Consider the following 16,735-nt stretch of genomic DNA (forward strand, 5'->3'; position numbering starts at 1 on the left):
GGGATCGTGCCCTTCACAAAGATGGCGGCGCTGGCTTCGTCCTCCTCCAAGATAGCGGCGGGTCGGCACCGCCCCTTGGCGGCCAGGCGGGGCGGTGGCGCCCGGTGTTGCCGGTGTCCTTGCGGCGGGCGGCAGGGAGCTATGCTGGCCCGGGTGGCGAAGGCTGCGGTGAGTGCGGGGACACCGCGGGAGGAGGACTCTGGGTGGTCCGGGATGGGGGGGGGGGGCGACCGGGCTGCGCCACCCGCCCCGGGAAGGAAGGGGCTGGCTGCGGTTGGGGCCTTCCTTGTGCGGGCAGCGGGCGGACAGCAGAGCCGGGGCTGCGTCCCCCGGGCGCGGTGGCACGGGCCGGTTGCGCCCCTTGGAGCCGGTTGAGGGGTGGTGGTGAGCTGGGGTCGGTCTCTGCTCCCAGGGAACAAGGGAAGGGACGAGAGGAAACGGGCTCAAGCTGCGGCTGAGGAACAATTCCTACCCCAGAGAGTGCTTAGGGCAAGGCTGCAGTCACCGTCCCTGCAAGGGTTCACACACCGTGAAGACGAGGCCCTCAGTGCCGTGGGTTAGTGGTGGCCTTGGCAGAGCTGGGCTGGATGAGCTTAAAGGGTTTTTCCACCCTGGTTGATTCCATGAGGGAGGAGATGGCTCCACAGCTCTCCAAAGTTCACCCCAGCATGACCGTGTTGGTGCTGTCAGGGTCTGGCCCCGCGCCCTCAGCCTGGAGGAGAACCACGGCAGGGCTGTATGGATGGAGGCTGAGGCCTTTCACTCAGAGGATCTTGGCTGTGAGGAGCGTGCAAAGGGAGCCATGAGAGTGCTGCTTACCCGGGGGCAGGAGGGACACTGCTCACACGAACTTGGGCTCTTCAGGGGCTTGGTCACCAGAGATGGAGGCCCTGGGGCTGGGTGATGGCAGGGAAGGTGGGTGCTGGTCAGGGGCAAGGGAGGCCCATGGAGCAGCCGTCTGCAGCTGCAAGTTTTGCCTTTAAAACATGACTTTGCCTGCAAGCAAGGGGAAGGCTACACATATGGCAGAGCTGTCAGCCCTACTCCTAGAGGAACTGTTTATTGCACTGATGGATCCCAGGGAGGAGAAGGCAGAGCTACATGAATGGATGTGCTCCTGGAGACACTTCCCGAGGGGCTGGTAGGGTTGTGTAGCTTCTAACTTAGAAATAAAGAGACAAGGCTCTGCCACCTGACACCAGATATTGTAGCCGTGCTGGGAACCAGGCACTGCCCCCAGCCACAGGCTGTAGGTGCACTTCCCACCAGCTTTGCAGGCTCTGGAAAAGGTCAGCGCTGTGTTGGAACGTGGCTGGGGAGCGATGCCAGCTCACGAGCCGCCCTGCCCCTGCCTGCGCACCCTGCTCTCTGCCGGTGTTGGTTTCCCTGCTGCTTGTGGGGAGAGGTGGAGTATTTCCTGCCAGCTGCTGCCTCTGTTCAGCTGCCATCCCTGGGCCTCTTCCCACCAAACACTTGAGTTTCACATCAAACCAAGCAACCAGAGGACATAAAAGAGGAAAGGTACAAATGCACTCCATGTTTTAACCATTGATTTGGTTTAGGTTTTCCCTTTGGTAACAGGAAAAAAACAAAAATTGTTTGGAATCATCATACTTGACCTTAGGTATCATCATCTTGATCTTAAGACTAAGCTTGTCTACCCCACAGACACAAAGGAGGGGGTGATATTCCTCATGACCGCACATTTCTCGTGTTGCCCTGCTATGGAGAAACCTATTTTATTCTAAGGGATGAGAATGCAGAACTGCCCAAAGCCTCCTCTTGCAATAATGGCCATGCATGAGGTATGAGCCTGGTTAGGACACTGCCTTTTCCCCCAGAGTGAATGTGTTCCCATGTCCAACTAATCCTACACACCTACAGAGCTGGTGGCTCATGTCTGGTTCCTGCTGGAGAGCTTCCCTCCTCTGACAGCCTCCAGCCACCTTTGCCTGAGCAACGGCCCTAAACAGCCCATCAACACAGCAGCTCATCCCATCCAGCGGCAGCCCACAGTGGCACATCCTTCCAAGACACAGACTGGGGTCTCTCCTGCCTGATATTCAGGGTTCTCTCACACCAGCCATGAAAACAGTCCTGGCAAAGGCTGAGGGAACATCCCCAGCGCCTTCACTTCTGTCTGCCGTGGCTGCAGGCCCAGAGCTATTGCTCAGCAAGAGACTCTAATGAGGAAGTACCAATGGGGCAGTGCAGGGCTGATGGCTGGTGGCCATGGGAGGGTTCCTCAGAAAGGCCCCTTGGTGGCAGCTGATGCACACTGATGGTCTGATTACCCCCAGCCTCTCCTGGGCCTGGCCTTGAGCCCTCTGATCAAGAGCAGCCACGTGGCAGTTTACTAATGAGGTGATGCCCTGCACGGGCACCGCATTGTCAGGTGGAAGAGGAAACCGAGACAGGCAGAGAGAGAGCTTTATGGTCTTTTCTGGCCTACCAGCCATGGATAGGAAGCAGCAGCAAGCAGAGGAGGTACGGTATGCCCACACTGCCAGCATTAACACCCTTTATTTCTTCCCAGCCCAGCTCTGCTTTCATGCTTCAGCAATTCCCCCTTCTCTCGTTCTTAACATACCTTCTGCAGACCTCAATCTCATAGTCCTGGGGTCTCAGTACCACCAGAGGCTTTGTCACCTTGCAGATTTAGCTCCTTTCTTCTTCTCTGTGCTGGGAGGAGGTGGAGGGACAGCTGTCTTCTCATTGCCTTGGAAATCAAAGGGAATGTTCTCACTGGCTTTGCATCCTCCATTGTGTTGCCATGCACTGACAGTGCAAAGTCCAGAGTCCTGTTGGAGGCTGTTCGAGTCAGTGGATCCAATAGAGGGGGAGGAGCAGAGGGAACTGAAAACCTTTAAAGTACAATTTAAACAGCTTCGTGCTGAAGATGAGCTTCACACATTGGTATTCTTTTGAGGGAAAACCAGCAAGCTTATTTCCTGGTTAGCAGCTGGGTTTGCTCCATTCCACTTCTCCACCCAGATAAATGGTATGGTGGTTTCTAAGGCTTCGGACTTCAGGAGACAGTTTCCTGAAGAACTCCCCCTGTTCCATCTCCAAAGGCTCCTGGAACCTGACCAGTCCCGTGCTGCTACAACTGGATAGCCGTTCTCTTGATATAGATGGGTAACTGGGAGGTTCACCAGCGTAAAGGAACATTGCCTCAAGGCCTACACATCACAGCCAGTCCTTCCCTGACCATCACTGGGATGTATGATCCCCGGTCAGTCAGGGAAGAGGCATTTTAATCCTCTCCCAAAGTTACCTGCATTCTGCCTCATCAAAGCCCAGTGGGCAGTTTGATTTGGCACATGGGTTCTGCTTAACTTTCTATCTAGCCTTAGGCTGCTGTTAAGAAGGAATGGAACCATTTCTGACTGTAAGATGAGTATTTCTTTCATAATTTACTTTCTTCCCAATCACCATGGGATGGAAGGGTTTGACTTGACATGAATGCATGGAGGCTCACAGCTGGAAAGGTGCCCAGGGAGTGGGAGATATATCATTATTTTGGCAGCATTTCCTCTGACGAGCTGAGAGTCAGTATCTTGTGAGATCAAGTTTCCCTTTTGCAGCTTTTCTGGATGGCCTACAACCATCTGTAGCACACACTCAGTAGACCTGTGCCTTGCTTTTGGACTTCGTGTGCTCTGCTTCCTGTGCAGAGACATCCTTGTGCTTCAGAGAGGCTGGGCTGGATACTCCCAGATCCAGGTTATTTGCTACCACGCGAGCGGGAAGTTTTGTCTTGACATTTGCTCTGTGCTCTGCAGGCCAGGCCTTGCGGCCTCCTGAAGCCAAAAGCTTTAGGCAAGATCCCAGGCAGATTCCATGTCCATCAGGAAGCACTGCCCCATCTCCCAGTGCCGCCGCTGCAGCAAACGCTGGACCGGTACCTGCTGGCTCTGCAGCCCATCATCACCGAGGAGGAGCTGAACCACACACAGGAGCTGGTGGCTGAGTTCTGCAAACCAGGAGGTGTCGGGGAGAGGCTGCAGAAAGGCCTGGAGAGAAGAGCCAAGAAAACAGAGAACTGGGTATGTCCCCCCAGGCTCTGGTTGGGGAGGGTGTTCCCCACCCCTCTCCAATGTCCTGGCTGCATCCACTGGCACCCTCGGTTTTTATGGCATCACCTTCTTCTCCTGAGCTGTGCAAGCTCCTCACCAGCACTTGGGTGAGCAGAGAGATTTATGGCACAACAGGGAGTCACTGACCCTGTCTGTGGCTTCTGAAGTGTCTAACCTGTTAGCACCACACAGCTGCCCCAAGACGTGGAAGAAAAGCCTTTGCTCCAGCTCTGCACCAGGAGCCCCCACCTCCTTATTCAGACTGCTCTCTACCCTTCCATGTGCAAAGCATAGAACCCAAACAGCTTGTTTGCAAAGTGGGGGCAGGATGCCGAGACCACTCAGCCAGGCTTGGGTCAGACAGCAGCAGATGCCATACCTCCATGTCTCCTTTCTCCATCCCAGCTCTCAGACTGGTGGCTGAAGACAGCTTACCTGGAGTATCGCCTGCCTGTTGTGGTCCACTCCAGCCCAGCTGTGGTTTTACCCAAGCAAGATTTTCTGGATCGACAAGGTCAGCTCAGGTAAGATCCTTTTCTGCTTCCCCCTAGGTTTCAGATGGGATGAGCTATCTCTGCTGGACAGGGAGGAGGGTATTTAGGCTGACTGGAAAAGAGAGTAATCATCATGTGGTCCCCAAGTTTGATAGCCAGCTGTGCTGTGCAAGAGGGCTGTACAGATAAGGAAGCTCCTGGTTGCACCAGACTAAGTATTTTGTCAAGGGGGAAAATCAAAGAGTCCAGTGGTTCAGGTACTAAACAGGGACTAAAAACCTATCTATCAGTCTTTGCTCTAGCACAGAAATTCATTGCAAGATGGACAAATCACAGCCTGGAGGCACTGTCAGGATTATCTCAACACTGAAGACTAAGAGGCACTAAGACTGTGTGTGCAGTGAAAGGAGGCATGAAAAAGTATCCCAGGCACGTAAAGGAGACCAACCAGGAATGCCTCTGGAGTTTGCTAGTTGACAGGGGTGAGGGAGCCTCTCCAGAGACTGTCATTCAGCCTGTTCCTGCAGAGGACTGCCCCTGTTGTGCTGTTTCACTTGTGATTTGTGGTTTGGGAAACTTAACACTGAGCAGCCCCTCCACTTGGAGCTTTCCCTTGCCGTCAAACCCTGCTATATCCTCTCTTCCCTGTATCCTCCCTTTAATTTTTAACCACCATGACAAGTGTTAAACCCATCTGCAAAACTTTAGCACTGACCTTTATACAGCTTTACCTTTGCCACAGTTACCAGTCATCACTGCTCTGCAGATCCAAAGAGGAGCAGTGAGGCTGAGAACAAATCCTCCCTTCTACTTCCTTGGCTATACCTGAGAGGAGGTGCCTTACAGGGACAGTGCAGGACCAAACATCTTTGAAAGCTCTCACTCATATTATTCACTCTTAACTTACCCAAGCAGAAGATAAGATCTGGAGCAGTAGCAGTGCCCCAACCAATGGAACTGAGCAGCTGCATAAGATTCTGGGCTCCTATGTAAAACACAATCTACATGCATGTTTGTATGGTTTGCAGCTGCAGGAAGAAGTTTGACAGCTTGTGATTAAAGCTGCAGAAACCAGAAGTGTAGAAAGGAGAGTTCTCCATTCCTCAATCTGGCCACACTGCTGGCTAAAATCAAGTCAATTCACTTCTGCCCCATCTGCTCTTCAATCCCCACCTCTGCTCCCAGGATGCTTGCTCTCTGGGAAGGAGCACAGGCTCTCTCACTGAAGTTTCCCAGCTGTTTTACTGCTTCAGGATTTGCAATAAAGCTGGGAAATTGGGAAACTCTCTTGCAGGATGACTTCTTTGTTTAACAGCCCTCAGATTCTTGGAGTTGCATCCTTTGATCTTTACTAGGGATGAGTAGGCTGAGCAAATCTACAACAACACTGCCTGCAAACGCCAAATGCTTGCACCACTTTAAAGCCTTGAAGTTCAGCTGACTGCAGCCTGTTGTCACAGTGACCTCCTGCCTCCTATGTGTGGGTGAGAACTCTTGGGTCAGAGTAGGCCAACCTGTCAGTTTGATGTGGCCTATCCCAGCCTCCCTCCCTGCTGTGTTTATGTGGATCCTGGTGAGCACAACCCCTCAGTGGCAGCATGCAGCATGCCTGCATTTGTTTCAGACCCCACAATGCCATAAGAGTGCTCTTAAGAGGTGCATTAGCAGCAGAACATTTATCAGGCAGGAACTACATCAGCAGTGGTGAGTTCTGGATGCAGGGAGATACAGCTGTGTCTTGGTTTGAAACAGAGGTGGCCCCTGGCCAGGGAAGGGCAGAAATCTCCTTTTCTTAGTGCTATTTTAATGCTAAGACTCAGAATTAGGATAAAATCACGACACATCAGTAAAAAATGCTGCTGTGAAAGGGTCATGCATCTGGACTGAACCCGGAGCTCTTGAAAGGTGTCCAGAGTTCCTTGGTTATACAGCAGGATACAGTAAAGAAAGTTGTACATGGCAGGACTGTTCAGCAATCTGGAACCACAACCCCAGAGTGGCTGCATCAACTCACCAGAGATGGGCACAGCAGGGGCTTGGCAGAAAGGCTGAGCTGTGAAAGGAGCAGAGAGCAGCTCTGCAGCCCTCCCAGCTCCTCCTTCAGGCCTGGATGTTCTGTTTGAATCTTAACTTGTCACATTTGGTATTTTTCCAGGTTTGCTGCCAAGCTGATTGAGGGCATCTTGGATTTCAAGTCCATGATTGACAAGTGAGTTAGTGACCCTCCTGGCTGCTCATGTGTTCCTGTCAGAGGCCAAACCTAGCCCATAAATCTTCCTTCCAAATAGGAAGGCAAGAGATGACAGCATGCATTTGAAATGAGATACTGCAACCAACATCACAACTGGAAAAAAGCAAACTTAACTTTGCTTTCTTCACCTTCTCTGTTTACCTTAATACTTCCATTGGCATGTGTACATGCTTAGAGGGAGTGAGCCTGGCTGGCAGTTCTGAACAGCCACATGCTTCTGTCTGCCCACAGAACAAGTTACAGCTCAGGCAGTGGTACCTGCTCCTCTCAGTTTGGGTTTGCTGTTTCTCATCTCTCAGATGAGATGAGCTTTAAAGAAACTTATTCCTCCTGGCCCTTTTTCTTTCTGATCACCAACTCTGCTAAATATGCCTTATTTATATTCCAAAAATACATTTACCAACACATTACCAACATCACACCTTTACATCCAAACTCAGATGAGACTCAGGGTTAGCACTGGAAAGGGCAGTTGGAATATGACTGCTGAAGTGTTCCACTGAGTCCCAGTCTAGTTCATGAGTCACACTAAGACACTCACCTCACAAAATTACAGCCGAAAACCTCTTTGTGGCATTCACAGGAAACAAACACATCTCCCAGTATATCCTGCCCTGGATTCTTTTCTGGTGTATGCTAAGCTATGTAGCAGGTCCAGAGATTTTTCACTCTGGTGTTACAGAGAGGAAGAGAAAGGACAGCAAACAGACATCATTTGTAGCCCCTAGTAAGGAAGCTGGGAGGAATGGGAAATGACAGCCCCTTTTTATACCATCAGCACCAACATGTTTAGGTCTTGCTGGAGCAGGTGGCAGCAGCTGCATGGCTGAGCCTGTTCTCTCTTGTGTGGGCAGTGCAAACCTTCTGACTGATCTCTTTTCTCTCCCCCCTCCTCCTTACCTTGCTGTGTCTCCAGTGAGACCCTTCCAGTGGACTACATGGGTGGGAAGCCCCTCTGCATGAACCAGTACTACCATATCCTCTCATCCTGCCGCATCCCCGGGCCCAAGCGGGACAGCATCGTCAACTATGCCAAAGGCAAGAGCCAGTCCAGACACATCACAGTGGTTCACAACTTCCAGGTATGGTGAGCTCTTGAGGGGTGTTTAGAGGCAGGTATCCCTTTCTGCTAGGGGTGGTCCAGAGGAAAGGGAACAGCAAGATTTGCCTCACCAGGGATTTATTCCTGCTCCCTTTATCCTGTTTGGCCAACAGCTGGGATTGCCATGCGTGAGCAACAGACTATGAGGCAGAAAACCACTCTCTTCCTGGCTCCTGTCCCTGCAATTCCTGTATCTCAAAGCTTAGAGACCATGTCTGGAATTGGAAATGGGAAGTGGAAACTGAGTAACAGACCCTACCACCACAGCTGAGTCTCAGAAACAGAAACTGCTAACATGTTTCAGCCCTCATTACCATGGCTTCTGAGCTGCTTAAAACCTGGACTGTATTTATAGCCTGTAAGGGAGGTTGGACTTGGGTCTCTCAATTCTGAGCATCCTTTCAAAGGTCTGGTTACAAGCGGAGTTCTTAGGTCAGGTCTTACCTTCTCAAAGAGGCTGGGCAATGAAGATCATCTCTCATGTTCTGTCTCTGTCCTTGTCCACTCTTCTCCCCTTCAGTTCTTTGAGCTGGATGTTTACCACAGTGATGGAAGTCCCCTTACCACTGATCAGATCTTCATTCAGCTGGAGAAGATATGGAACACCTCCCTCCAAACAAACAAAGAACCTGTTGGGATCCTCACCACCAACCACCGAAACAGCTGGGCAAAAGCCTACAACAACCTTCTGAAAGGTCTGTGGAGCCCCTAACATGCAAGCCCCTAACTTGAACTACCAACCTCACTGCTGTGCTCTGCTCCATTCTCTCCTTTGGAAGCTTGTTCTGGACAGATAAGGAGTTTTTCACCTCAAAGCAGCAATGTTATTTCATTGCAAAGTAGAGGTATTTCTGGTTTGGAAGGTACACAGGTAAAGCCTGACACCTGACATCCCAGAGTCTGTCACCTTGCACATGGATGGGATGCAAGAAATGTAAAAACAGGAGGGTGAATGCAGCACACTCACATCTATAACAACCCAGCTGGCTACAGTATTAGTAACTATACACCCCATGAAAACCAGTATTGCACTGAGGTACAACGGGAATCCAACAGTGGGTCCTTCAAACCTGCTCTTTCAAATTGCAACCTCCCCCCAATTAAAACACGTTTTCCCACTCCCTTTCCTCGTGTGCTGTTCATTTCTTCCCCAGATAAGACCAACAAGGAATCCGTGCGTGCGATTGAGAAGAGCATTTGCACTATCTGCCTGGATGCACCTATGCCACGGGTGTCTGACGACACCTACAAGAGCTCCGTGGCCGCTCAGATGCTGCACGGAGGAGGCAGTCGCTTCAACAGTGGGAACCGATGGTTCGACAAAACCATCCAAGTAAGTGCTGATGCTCTAAAGATGCTGATGACGTGGTCGGGAGGAGCTGCTGCTTCCTGAGGCTCCAGAGGTCCAAGAAATCCCAGAAACCTTTTGCAGGAGAGTTCTCCTATCAAGAGTGTATCTCATAGGGGAGACGAGGTGTGGTGGCTGACAGCAGGAGATCCTACGGTTTTCCCTTGCAGTCACCACAAGCACTCATTTCTGCCTCAGGAAGTTTTGTTTCTTTTGCTGCCTCTGCCCACGCTTACTCAGTCAGCAGTTCTTTGTGTTCCTTGTAAATCAATGTTCTGCCTGCGGTGAACAATGCCTCGTCTGCATGGAGGCAGCCCCAGCGTAGGGAGGGCTGGGCCTTGTGTCTCCTTGAGGCTTGTCACTTCTCCTTCTGCCAGAAGCTGCCCAATGGCATTCTGTTTTGTTATTTCCAACACAAGCTGCCATCCCACAGCATCCCTCTGATCTCTTCTCCACTCAAGTCTTGCCAAGAGCCTTCAACAGCAGCTGCTATTCAAGCTTACCCTTCATTACTTGGTGTATCCTGGCTTGTGGATAGCAGCAGTGGTACTTTTAAATTAAGATTCTTCTCCTATCTGTTGAACTCTGTAATGTTTTCAGCTATTTTGTACCTATTTGGAAGTCTTCACTGATGGGATAAAGCTTAGCTGTTCCAGCTAACTGAAAAGTGAGAGTAAGTCAGCTCCTGCTTCACACACTGCGTGCCTATCCTCAACACTGTCCTCTCATGCTTCTCTTAGTTCATCATTGCTGAAGATGGCTCCTGTGGTCTTGTATATGAGCATGCTCCAGCTGAAGGGCCCCCCATCGTTGCTCTTCTGGATCACATTGTGGAATACACGTGAGTCCTGCCTCCTCTATTTTACCCTAGCATTGGAGATGGTTTAAAACCACCTACTCCCCAAGAACATACCTCTTCACAGCCCACCCCTAGGAACTTGTTCTGGAGGAAGCGTAATGGTTGCTCATTAGGTAGTGCAGTTCTTGTATCTGTGATGAGAAACAAGTGGCCAAGGTGCTCTGGTAAGTTTTGCTGCTGCTTCCACTCTCAGGAATGGCAGAGTGAACAGGATGTTCACCTGGGAGAGGTGTTTCTTTTGGGCAGAAGGCACAGAAGTTTCATTCACACCCTTCAAAAAAACACTATAATGGCACCATGAGGAATTTTGCAGCCTGTGACTATTATCACAAGGTGCTAGCAGAGATCTCTGCATTTCTACCCAGGTTCAGGTGTGCTTAGTGGAGCCTCTTGTTAAAGGTCTGGTTCAGCACACCCATTTCTCTCTGCAGGAAGAAACCCAAGCTGGTAAAATCACCCACGACTCCTTTGCCAATGCCCAAAAAGCTGCGGTTCAACATCACCCCAGAAATCAAGAATGACATAGAGAAGGCAAAGCAGGACCTCAACATGTAAGTACAAAGCAGTGGAGAAGTCTGGTCAGTGACTGAGGGAGTCATTCATGTTCCCCTTATGAACATGTCAGTGTTTTAAATGAGGCACTCATTTCAATGAGGCACTCACTCAATCCCCACTGCAGCCAGGGATTTTTCCCAGTGACTTCTTGAGTCAGCAGCACTGAACTTATCTGAGAAGGACACTAAAGCCACAAGCTAGGAATAAAGTCAGAGGTGCTGGAAAGGGGCAATTACTGATCCATCCCATTTACTGAGAAACAGGAAGGCTCTACTGGGTTTAACTAGGGATACTGGAGCATGAACACACACACAGAAGCCCAGCTAACCTGGTGAAGATTTTCAGCAGTGGCCAAAACCACCTCATCTCCATCGTGCTGCTTGAACAAATCTGTGTGTGATGAAGCTCTCTGTCCCTACATAGTCCAGATCCAGACGGCCCATTCTGTCTGAGCCTTGTGAAAGCAAAAGCCCATCTGTTACAAGAACAAGCAACATGCAAAGGAGCACCCTCTCCTTCTTTCCTTGCAGATTGGTCGAAGACCTGGATATCAAAGTCATGGTGTTTCATCAATTTGGGAAAGACTTCCCCAAGTCAGAGAAGATAAGTCCTGATGCTTTTATCCAGTTGGCCTTGCAGCTAGCATATTACAGGTAAGACCAATAGGTATCTTCACCACCTCTTCAATATCAAACACGTAAGCTTCATAAAGGCAGCACAGACAAGTCTCTCACAGGCTGCTGTGGCCTGCTTCCCAAGTCCTGTGTTTTCCCCATGCATAGGGACTGAACAGCAGATCTCTTGTGGCAGCTGCCAAACAATAGGTGAGATTTACCCCTCTGTGCCTGTTCAGTCATAGCAGGGAAGCATCAGAAGTCAGCTGTCAAAGGGATTCACTCATATAAAGTCTTCCCCTTCTCCCTTAGTTCCTCTGCTTTTCTCCCATGGCCATTTCTCCCAGGACAAACTCATTCCTGTGACTTCCTTCTCCACCTTCCAGGATGTATGGCCATTCCTGTGCCACCTACGAGAGCGCATCCCTGCGGATGTTCCGCCTGGGCCGCACAGACACCATCCGCTCCACTTCTGTGGCCTCCCTGAAGTTTGTGCAGTCAATGGACAGCCCTGACAAATCGGTGAGGACTGAAGTGGAATCAGAGGACTCCACAAAAAGAGCAAAGCTGCTGACGTGGCTCACTGTATGGCAGCTGTTTCAGCTAAACAGACCTGGAGCCCGTGTGAAGTTAACCTAAAACTTAGTATTGGGTTTCCTTTGGCTCTCCTTTCACATGAATTGAAAGCCTGGGAGACAACATGTGGACATTTCTAATCCCACCAAAAAGTAGTGTGTCCCTTCTAAAAGTCTGTTCAGCTACTCAGACCAAGTTCTGCTGCTGACAGATGGAGAGCGAGCTCCATTCAGAATGAAGTAATGCAGACCTAATGATTTAAATCTAGTATATCTAGTATCTTTATATCTTAATATATTCACACAAGAAATGCCTCCATCAGAGAGAAACAACCAAAATGAGGTTTTCACTCTGCAGAAAAACTTACAGACAGGTCTGTGTGTTCTCAGGACCAGGAGAAAGCCAACTTGCTGAGGAGAGCTGTCCAGGCCCACAGGGAGTACACTGATATGGTGAGTCTCTGCACCAAGACTTGGGGTTTTATCTAGCAAATGAGGGTTCTGGTGAAAGATCAGATCTCAAGAGCTTTCTCTGCTGACACAGCAATGTGGCTCTTAGTGCTGATCATAGGTCTAAGTTCAGTCTGAGAATGCTCTAGGCCACAGACTGAATCCTCTCTTAACTAGTGGTTTAAGTGTCTCTTGAGACTGACCTGAGAGAAACAAATATGAACACAGCTTCTGTTCTCACTGTCACTGTTGCTGATAAATGCCAAAGTTGCATGAGGACCTCTTAAACCAGAGGGAGCCCATAGGCAGGAACTTTAAGCTTGGTTCCACTGGTGTGTTTTAATGTCAGAGTCCTTACAAAGCAAGACATATAGTCCTAAAGGCAAGACCAAGTTTCCTCCTAACTTTAAGCACTTAGAGATTTTCAGAAGTGTTCTGCTCTTCAACCCAGAGAAATGGGTGGTTTTTGCTCACTTGCTGCTAAACAGGCTTTCATGTAGCCTACTTTCCTTCCAGGCAGTAAGGGGCAATGCAATAGACCGCCACCTCTTAGGCTTGAAGCTTCAAGCCATCGAGGACCTAGTGAGCATACCTGAACTGTTCATGGACACAGCATATGCTATTGCAATGCACTTCAACCTCTCCACCAGCCAGGTAGGACTCATCCAACGCAAACACAGAAATGCTCTCTCTCTTCATTGCCTTTCTTCTCCAGATTTCTCTTTCATTCCCTTCTGTTAGCAACTTATCTCCATTTAGGGCCAGAAATGTTATGCCTGCTACCAGTAAAGTTGAAGATCTGATTACAGCTGCCACAGTCCCTGTCAACCCTGCAAAAAGAATAGCATAACCCAAGCCAAGATCACCCAAAGCAGCAGTTTCTGCTGCTGTTGACAGAGCTCGTAACATGTGATGGCTCTGACTGGTTCAGTTTTTAATTGCATTGTCTCCACAGGTCCCAGCAAAGACAGACTGTGTGATGTGTTTTGGCCCCGTGGTTCCAGATGGCTATGGCATCTGTTACAACCCTATGGATGAACATATCAACTTTGCAATTTCTGCATTCAACAGCTGTGCTGACACAAACGCAGCCCGCATGGCACATTACCTTGAGAAAGCACTGCTAGACATGAGGGTCTTGCTCCAGTCTGCTCCTAGATCCAAACTGTAAGAGGCAAACATAATGCAAAGCCCCCACATTAAAGGGGCTATCCCTTATGCACTGAATTTCCCAGTTCCTGATTGAGGGGACAGTTTGCACTGGAACCTATGAAGGCATCTACCATTTATTTTCAGCAAGAGGTTACAGAATAGTGATCCGCAGATATTAACTCTGTGGGGAGGCAACATTGTCTGAAGTTGAACTGACTGGTCCTCTCCCATCAATGCAAAGTGCACCTTCCTGTCCTCAAAGAGGACTGAAATAAGAGTTTTATGGAACTTGCTGTAAAGAAAAGCAGAAAGCACAGTCCTTACCAGCATCCAGACCCACTGCATGAGGAAGGCAGTTCTCCAAGAAAAGCAGGGAACGTTTATTATAGGATGGGACTGCTGCAGCATAAAGTCTTTTTGCTGGTTCAGTCTTCTGAAGAGTGCAACGTCTTTCAGACTTCACTGAAGGTTTTTCTCCTGCTGTAGCACAACTTCCACCATTGAACTTTGGCAAGGGGAGAAAGAAGCTCTTAATGTCAGAGCAGATCCAGCCCCATTAGAGTGCACTGCACTACTTATCCTAGGCACTCCAACCATTACATGTTTTACAAGCTTGGGAATGTCCCCTTCCCCTCAGTTTCAGGATGCTGGGATGTCCTTTCTGTTGCACTGACCCTATTTACAACAGATACCGTTTGCTACAAACTCAGGTGGGGCTTTGCTGTTGTTGTTGCTGTTCTGGGCTATCTGTTAAGCTTGCTTTGTGGTCCTGGCCACAGATCTTCAGGCTCAGTGTAAAGCTTTATCCCCACAGAGCTTCTAGAAGACCTCTCTCCCACATGTTTTGCTAGCTTTGGCTTTATGTTTCTTAATATATGCAGAGATGAGAAGAGACTGCTATGCATTTAGCAGGCCACTTGCTTCATTGTACCTTCCTTTGGAATGGAGGAAAAGATTCTGCCCTTCAGTAGCCAGAGGCCCCAGGCCTTGCCTCCTTCAGGGCACACACATTAACATGATGTGGTTTTATACCCTGCTTTCAGAAACAACCTATTTGTGCATAATGAGTTATATCTTGGTTGTGGACAAATAAAAGTGTTTCTGATCAGGACCTCCAGAACATAACTTCCATTTCTGGCCACAGAGTTCAAACCTGTTAGAGCCAAAGGAAAACCAGGTGCAGAATCCCCCTTCTTTCACACCCCTCTGCTTTAACAAGGCAGGAAAGTCTTAGAAAGCAGGAAGAAAGCTGAGAACCTGTGGTCACTGTAGATGTTTGTGCACTGTGGCAGCCACTGTTCCTGCAGTAACAGTACACCACTCTTGGAGTTCGTCCTTACTGCACCTCGCATTTGTGCCAGCTCTGTTCTGTGACAGAACTCATCATGGCACTTCCATGTTCAGCTGACAAACTTGAGACTATATTCTCTAGAAACATACAGTTGCAGCACAGGAGTTTTTGTAAGCGCTGTTTCCAATGAATCTACCAGAATCCAAGCCCCTCACTACTTTTATTTAGCAAAACCATATGGCAACGAGGAATTCTAGTGCTATTTCTGCAACAGGAATTTTACATTTCAATTGCACACCCTTCAGCAAGTGGCTGCTGGGACACCACCCTAAACTAGAAGCATTAGCAGTCAGATGGCCTGTTTTGGTAACAGGGAAGTGTTTGATCATACTGCTTTCCTGATCATAGAACAACAAGGGAGATGATCAAAGTGCCTTGGGGAACACACGTGAAGAAATTTGCACTAAACATGTTTAAAGTAAGAAAACTCATTCTAATTTCCTTCTTGAAAGACACAAACCAACAACTGCATTTTTCTTTTCCTAAAAGGATGTTATTTCAAAGCTTCTATCTTATACTTAAACCTTAAAAAAGGAAAATTTAACTGAAACTCACCTGCACAGCCAGTGATTGTATGAACTGCCACTTTCACATCATCTACATGGATTTAGTTGATCTTTAGAAGAATCCTGAACGGAGTGAGATAGTCTAAAATCAACCCAATAGGAGCACTGCAGACCTGCAAGCAAACCTCTGCTCTGTTGGCTTCACTGTATGAACCGTACTGAAAACTGCAAGAGGATACTCAGTATTATCAAAACAGAAGTGTGTAAATACTACATAAAAGACCAGACCTTGATGGGATAACATCTGGATTTATGGAGCCTTTTACATTGAAAGAATACTCATCTTTGCCAAAGTGATCCTCCCCCCATACTAAATCAACCCCTGTTGCTAAGGGAGGAGTTATTTTTCCCTGTCTGCAATGTCTTCAACCACTGATGCTACAGTATTTATCACTTTAAATATTTGAGACTGGCCCTTTGCAGCTTCTGTCTAAAAGGGGAAGGCTCTCAAGGAAAGTGCCTATAAAGATTAAGGAGAAGTATGTGCTGCTGTGACTGTATCTCAGAAGATGGGATTGACCTTTTCTGGATCTAAATCTGGATATCCCACATCCCACTAGCTTCTGCAGAGCACAGCTGCAAGAAGCAGACTATCACACCAGAAGAGATACAAGATTCATGAACCACTCAGTGCATCCTTAATGATACACAGAGCTGAAATTCAGATGAATGAAGCTGATTTTTTAAGTGCTTGAAAGGACACTAAAACCATTGCAAGGTTTTTTCCTTTATAAAGTCTTTTCTTGTACAAGTTCTAAAATGCAATGTTCTGATTCATACCTTCTTGATGTTTTTCAATGTTGACTTATTGAATACCGTTCTCCCTGTTTCTGATGGTTTTATCAAGAGATGCCCATTGTCTTAACAGCACATTAAGTACAAAAGAAAACCGTAAGTTGCAGGAAAATAACTGATTTGGAACAAATAAGCTGAAAATAGATAACTCTTGGGGTATGAGTGCAATTTATGCCACAGCCTGGTAGTGTTGCATGCTTTGCTGTTAGCTGTGTTAAATACTGTTTTGGTTGTTGTAAATCCATGTCATGCAAAGTTTCAAACTGTTCTTTGAATAAACTGAAAACACAATAAACAGATAAAATGCTACAAAAAAGGCTTAAATCTCCTTAGACACTGCAGAAGTTGCATAACCAGCCTTATGGGAGGATGTTGGTGCAGGGACAGCAAGAACAGTGAACCACAGCATTCTGTCACCTTCCTTTTATTGTCTTAATATCTCCATCCAGCCCCCTTGAGTACAGGGGAGGAACAGAAAGCATCTGCTTGCAAAGCCACATATTCCAAAGAAAATGTTCCATTTCAGAAAACTAGTGGCAGGAGA

The 16,735-nt window shown here is 48.4% G+C and overlaps 2 protein-coding genes across 4 annotated transcripts in view; one reads left to right on the forward strand and one right to left on the reverse strand.

The window, feature by feature from the left end:
• Positions 1–3,036, reverse strand: part of PTPA (protein phosphatase 2 phosphatase activator) — a 25,441-nt gene extending 22,405 nt beyond the window's left edge. The window contains exon 1 of the mRNA XM_062641249.1: positions 2,591–3,036. Coding sequence (XP_062497233.1) covers positions 2,591–2,612 — 22 coding nt within the window. The 5' untranslated portion in view covers positions 2,613–3,036. The remainder of the gene's footprint in view (positions 1–2,590) is intronic.
• Positions 7–16,507, forward strand: CRAT (carnitine O-acetyltransferase). 3 transcript variants are annotated; one of them, XM_062641230.1, is made up of 15 exons: positions 113–168; positions 2,396–2,487; positions 3,786–4,049; positions 4,485–4,603; positions 6,729–6,782; positions 7,741–7,906; positions 8,447–8,621; positions 9,081–9,259; positions 10,015–10,115; positions 10,565–10,684; positions 11,219–11,341; positions 11,689–11,824; positions 12,268–12,330; positions 12,844–12,981; positions 13,283–16,507. In XM_062641230.1, exons 2-15 carry the CDS (start codon positions 2,434–2,436, stop codon positions 13,496–13,498), a joined length of 1,908 nt encoding a protein of 635 aa, XP_062497214.1. In that variant the 5' UTR covers positions 113–168; positions 2,396–2,433; the 3' UTR covers positions 13,499–16,507. The 3 variants fall into 3 exon arrangements, with proteins under 3 accessions (XP_062497211.1, XP_062497214.1, XP_062497212.1); XM_062641227.1 differs by lacking the exon at positions 2,396–2,487 and having other exon boundaries at positions 7–168; XM_062641228.1 differs by lacking the exon at positions 113–168 and having other exon boundaries at positions 1,340–2,487.
• Positions 16,508–16,735: the final 228 nt, after the last annotated feature.

Source organism: Pezoporus occidentalis, unplaced genomic scaffold, assembly GCF_034315485.1.
Source record: "Pezoporus occidentalis ecotype Australia unplaced genomic scaffold, CSIRO_AGI_Poc_V1 ctg68, whole genome shotgun sequence".
NCBI classification, from domain to species: Eukaryota; Metazoa; Chordata; class Aves; order Psittaciformes; family Psittacidae; genus Pezoporus; species Pezoporus occidentalis.

Coding starts and splice junctions, on each gene's coding strand:
- CRAT (XM_062641227.1), top strand. CDS start 22: ATGGCGGCGCTGGCTTCGTCCTCCTCCAAGATAGCGGCGGGTCGGCAC. Junction 7,907..8,446: donor CAGTGGTTCACAACTTCCAG/GTATGGTGAGCT, acceptor TCTCCCCTTCAG/TTCTTTGAGCTGGATGTTTA. Junction 8,622..9,080: donor CTACAACAACCTTCTGAAAG/GTCTGTGGAGCC, acceptor TTTCTTCCCCAG/ATAAGACCAACAAGGAATCC.